This window comes from Penaeus vannamei, chromosome 3 (assembly GCF_042767895.1).
Source record: "Penaeus vannamei isolate JL-2024 chromosome 3, ASM4276789v1, whole genome shotgun sequence".
Taxonomy (NCBI): domain Eukaryota; kingdom Metazoa; phylum Arthropoda; class Malacostraca; order Decapoda; family Penaeidae; genus Penaeus; species Penaeus vannamei.
This window is the reverse complement of record NC_091551.1, coordinates 5,874,853-5,879,852: the sequence shown is the minus strand read 5'-3', so window position 1 is coordinate 5,879,852 and position 5,000 is coordinate 5,874,853. Positions and strand designations below refer to the sequence as shown.

Sequence of the window (5,000 nt, the reverse complement as noted above, 5' to 3'; positions counted from 1 at the left end):
TGCAGGTGAGGAATGCCGTGAGATTCCGTTGCAATGTTGCATAATTAACAACACTGACAAAAATGCTGACAGAAAAAAACAATTATGACAACACTATAACAAAAATCCTGACAGAAAAAAAAACAATAATGATAATTTTTAACCCACGTCTTGCAAACATTTTTAAGCGTGAAGGAGGATTTAAGAATTTAAGGGCTGAGACTGGATGAAAATTCAGAGATATCTATAGATAATAATAATAATAAAAAAAGGTGTTGATAGTATCTGTAAATAGAAACACATAAATGGTGCATATTTATATAAGTATATTCGGTGCATATTTAGCATTCCTGACACCACAATGAAATTAAATCACAAAATAATCACAACACATATTTCACAAAACTATTTACACTAATGCTCCTAACTTTAATAAAAAAAAAAAAAAACATTTACACTAATGCTCCCTACGTCAATCCACGGAGTTTACACTAAGGGTCCCTTTACATACCGCAGGGAGCATGGCTGGTTCTGGGATCCGGACTGCTCATAGCGCTCGTCTCCTTCCTGTTAGAGATGCTGATTGGGCCCGCGAAATATCAGTAATTTATGGCTACGACGACGACCAGGTGAAATGCGATTATCAAGTGAAAAAATGGCGATGATTTTTGTAATACGTCCACGAGTGTGGACATAGGAAATGTACGAATAATTTTATCTGTTAGGAAAAACTATAGTTCTTGCACTGCATTATATGTTAAAATAAATATGAAATAATATACAAGACAGTATACATCAATGAATCGTTCGCAAATGGGAAATATTCGTTTATCAAAACAATCTATATCAACAATTGCGTAAGAATCTGGTATTGCACAAGCGTAGATTTTCTTAGATGTTGCAATCAGCTGTTTTCGTTTTATCAAATCTATTATCTATTTGCAATTATATAATGGTTACTGAATCTTAAATAGTTGAATTACCTCTGTAAAGCCACATAGGTAAACTATATGTACTATTTGATCAAAAGGACTATTGTAGGCCGATGTAATCAGGAGATATATATTGAATTTCAAACGTTATATCAAAGCCTATCGTGTATGACTATAAACATGTATATGTAATGTAATCTAAAGTAATTGTTATTTCAGACCTGCTAATTGGATGAATTTAATCATGGTAACAATAACAATGATAATGAAAATGGCAATGAATAAAGATTATAAGTATATGTATGTTTGTATATTTATGTATACATATGGGTCTATGCACTTGCATATTGTATAGGTATGTTATTTGAAATTGGCTTTTGGATTGAAATAAATTTAGCACTTGCACTGCATTTACTGCAATTCTATGACCTCTGCTCATTAAAGTTCAAATTCTCTCGGATATACCCCATATCAAAAATGCAGTTTTCATATAAAAAGTAGAAAAAAAGATATGCACATATGTAATTATATGTATATATACACAGACACACACACAGACACACACACACACATACATACATATATATATATATATATATATATATATATATATATATATATATATATATATATACACACACACACACACACACACACACACACACACACACACACACACACACACACACACACACACACACACACACACACACACACACAAAGTACAGTACAAAGCAAGCCCCAGTTTTTACGAACAGGTGTAACCAATTTGTTGATTTCGTGTTTTATGAGTATATGATGTCAGTGTACCAGTGCCTGTTTTGTCTCCTAATGTGACCTAATTTCTTCTCGATACTGAGATATGTCATGCAGCATCATAACGTTGTTAGGGATTTTACAATTGTCGAAAAACTTTGAACCTAATTTCTGTAAAAGTAACTTCCAACACATACGCCGGTACGTGTAAACAAGGACGAATTATAGACAAAAAGGCTGGTTTAAAACAACTAACCGTTCAGCAGTTGAATGGTCAGTTGCCTTGTATTTGTTATCTACCTAATTTTCAAACTCTGTATTATACATTTCTATTGTTCTTTGTAAGTATATACATACGTGTGTGTACATATACAAACAGACATACACACGCACACATATCTATGCACATATATATGTGTGCATACATAAATATATATACATATACATATGTTTGCATACATAAACATGCATATCCATATATGTGTGTGTATGTATGTGTGTGCATACATATATATGTGTGTGTATGTATGTGTGTGCATACATATATATGTGTGTGTATGTATGTGTGTGCATACATATATATGTGTGTGTGTATGTATGTGTGTGCATACATATATATGTGTGTGTGTATGTATGTGTGTGCATACATAAATATATATGGGGGTGTGCGCGTCCGTTTGTGTCTGTGTGTGTATTGAGTAATCAAGCCGTGTTTCAAACCGTGACATCTGTAAAGAATCTCACGATAAGGACATAATCATAACAATACAATTTACACGGCTCTTGATAACATATCGTTTTATCTTGCAACACGAAAAGTAAGTACTCAAAGCAAATATTCGATTTTTTTTGTATGTATGTTGTAACCCATACAATTTTGTTTACAAGATCTATTATTCTGTGACGTGGAAAAGAACCTACCTTTCTGTGGGCGTGATGGAGGGAGGGGTAGTGCAGTGTAATCTCGGGAGGTGTAAGAATATTTTACTGATGGCAAAGATAATCAGCAATATCAACAATATTGATAATTATTCTACTGGAAAGGAAATCCTAGAGAAAGCACCAAAGGCCAAGAAGAAAATAAACAAACAAACAACTTCATAACTTATATTCTTAGATCTTAACACGGCGCTTCCACGAGACGCAGATCCACCCCCCCATTCCACAACCCCGACCTCCTACTTCGCCCGGCACATGTAGCGACGCAGCCACTTGTGTCCCGAATTCCCGACGTACAGCCTCCCGAAGACGTTGGCGCCGTTGGACAGTCCGTAATCCTCGAGGTAGACGCCCGTGTCGTAGGCTTCGTCAGGATAGTCGACGCGCCACATGTTGGAGAAGCGGGACAGGGGTCTTCCATCGAGCCAAGTCCACGCCTCGCCCTGTCGCTCCACGCCGATCCACATGTACGGGTAGGCGTAGGGGTAGGTGGCGCCTGCGGGAGGGATGGGAGGGGGTGGAGTGAAAGGGCGAGGGAGGCAGGGAAAGGGAGGGAGGGAGGGAGGGAGGGAGGAGGAAGGAAGGGTGAATGGGTGAGGGAAGGAGTGGGTGAGGCAGGGAGAAGGAGGGAGGGAGGGAGAGTGGGAAGTAGGGAGGAGGAAGGAAGGGTGAATGGGTGAGGCAGGGAGAGGGAGGGAGGGAGGGAAGTAGGGAGGAGGAAGGAAGTGTGAATGGGTGAGGCAGGGAGAGGGAGGAAGGGAGGGAGGGAGGGAAGTAGGGAGGAGGAAGGAAGGGTGAATGGGTGAAAGGGAGAGGGAAGAAGGGAAGGAGAGGATGACAGAGAGAGAGAGTTAACGGGCGAGGCAGTAAGGAAGGGAAAGCATGGTGGAATAGAGAATACATGGAGAGGAAGGGGCGGAGGGAAATAAAGAAATATGAAGACAAACATGGACTGAAGGGTTAAATCCAGAATTATTTTCGTGATGAAAATTACAGATAATTTCATTACAAATTTAAATGAAAACACAATAAAATATACACAACGAAATCAAATAAACGAATAAATAAAAAAATAACGTAGCCAAAAATAACGAAATCGAACACCACCCTATCGACGCACGAAGCTCCGAAACACGTACCGATCGTGATCCACGCCTCCGAAACCGCTGCCAACTGCTCCGAGGAATCGAACACGGCCAAGTCGACAGTCCAGACCGAGTCCGAGAGTCCTTGGCAGAGAGTCCTTGCTCCTGCCCAGTCCAGGTCGGTCTGGCCGGTGCTAGGCTGGGTGTGGACCACGAAACACCCGCCAGCTGCTTCGAAGAATCCTGCGGGACATTCCATCGCGAGTCCTGCGGGGTGGGGGGTGGGGGGTGGGGGTGGGGGGTTGGGGGGTGTTAGTGTAGTAATAATAATGGCAATGGTAACGATGGTAATTAGATGGTGCTGGTGGTGATGGTGGTGGTGATGGTGATAGTGACGATGATGATAATGATAGTGGTGATGGTGATGGTGGTGGTGGTGATGGTGATGGTGACGATGATGATGATAGTGATAGTGGTGATGATGATGGTGGTGGTGGTGATGGTGATAGGTAATGGTGATGACAGTGATGATAGTGATGGTATTGGTGATGGTGATGACGATGATGATGATATGATAGGAATAACGGTAACAATAATAATAATGATAACCATAATAATGATAATTATAATAGCAATTATAATAGAAATGATATCAGTAATGATATTACTAATAACATTGATAGTAATAGTAAAAATAGTATCACGATAGTAACATAAGCAGCAATGGCAATAAAAGCAACAATGATAATGAAAATGACGATAATAACATCAATAATGATAATAATGATAATAATAATAATAACAACAATAATAATGATTATAATAATAATAATGATGATATAAATGATACTAAAAACATCAGTAATAATAATAATGATGATGATGATAATGATAATAAGGATAATAAGAACAACAACAATGATGATAATAATAACAACAACAATGATGATAATAATAACATTAATAATGACAATAATAATGATAATGATAACAGTAATTATTATAATGATAATATTGATAACAATAATATGAAAGTAGCAACGGTAACAAAAGCAATAGTAATGATAACAACGTCAACAATATATCAACAACAAGAATAATAATGAAAACAATACTACTAATACTACAATTACAACGATAACGATAATGATTACAATAAAATCAATGACAGCAGCAACAACAGCAACAATAATAACAATGATAATGCTAGTGTTAATAACAATGAGACTAGAAAAAGAAAGAAAAAGAAAACGGAAATGATTGTAATAAAAACAAACATATTCTTGATGATGATAATAATATTAATGTT

At 37.5% G+C, this 5,000-nt stretch overlaps 2 protein-coding genes across 2 annotated transcripts in view; one reads left to right on the top strand and one right to left on the bottom strand.

Annotated features, from left to right (window-relative positions):
• Positions 1-632, top strand: part of LOC138866217 (ionotropic receptor 21a-like) — a 16,760-nt gene extending 16,128 nt beyond the window's left edge. Inside the window, exons 13-14 of the mRNA XM_070138342.1 lie at positions 1-5; positions 496-632. The exon at positions 1-5 is cut by the window's left edge and continues 100 nt beyond it. Of these exons, the coding sequence (XP_069994443.1) occupies positions 1-5; positions 496-585 (95 nt within the window). The 3' untranslated portion in view covers positions 586-632. The remainder of the gene's footprint in view (positions 6-495) is intronic.
• A 2,131-nt stretch (positions 633-2,763) lies between these two features.
• Positions 2,764-5,000, bottom strand: part of LOC138859115 (uncharacterized) — a 4,088-nt gene continuing 1,851 nt past the window's right edge. Inside the window, exons 2-3 of the mRNA XM_070140430.1 lie at positions 3,746-3,958; positions 2,764-3,102 (exon numbers count right to left, since the gene is read on the bottom strand). Of these exons, the coding sequence (XP_069996531.1) occupies positions 2,846-3,102; positions 3,746-3,958 (470 nt within the window). The 3' untranslated portion in view covers positions 2,764-2,845. The remainder of the gene's footprint in view (positions 3,103-3,745; positions 3,959-5,000) is intronic.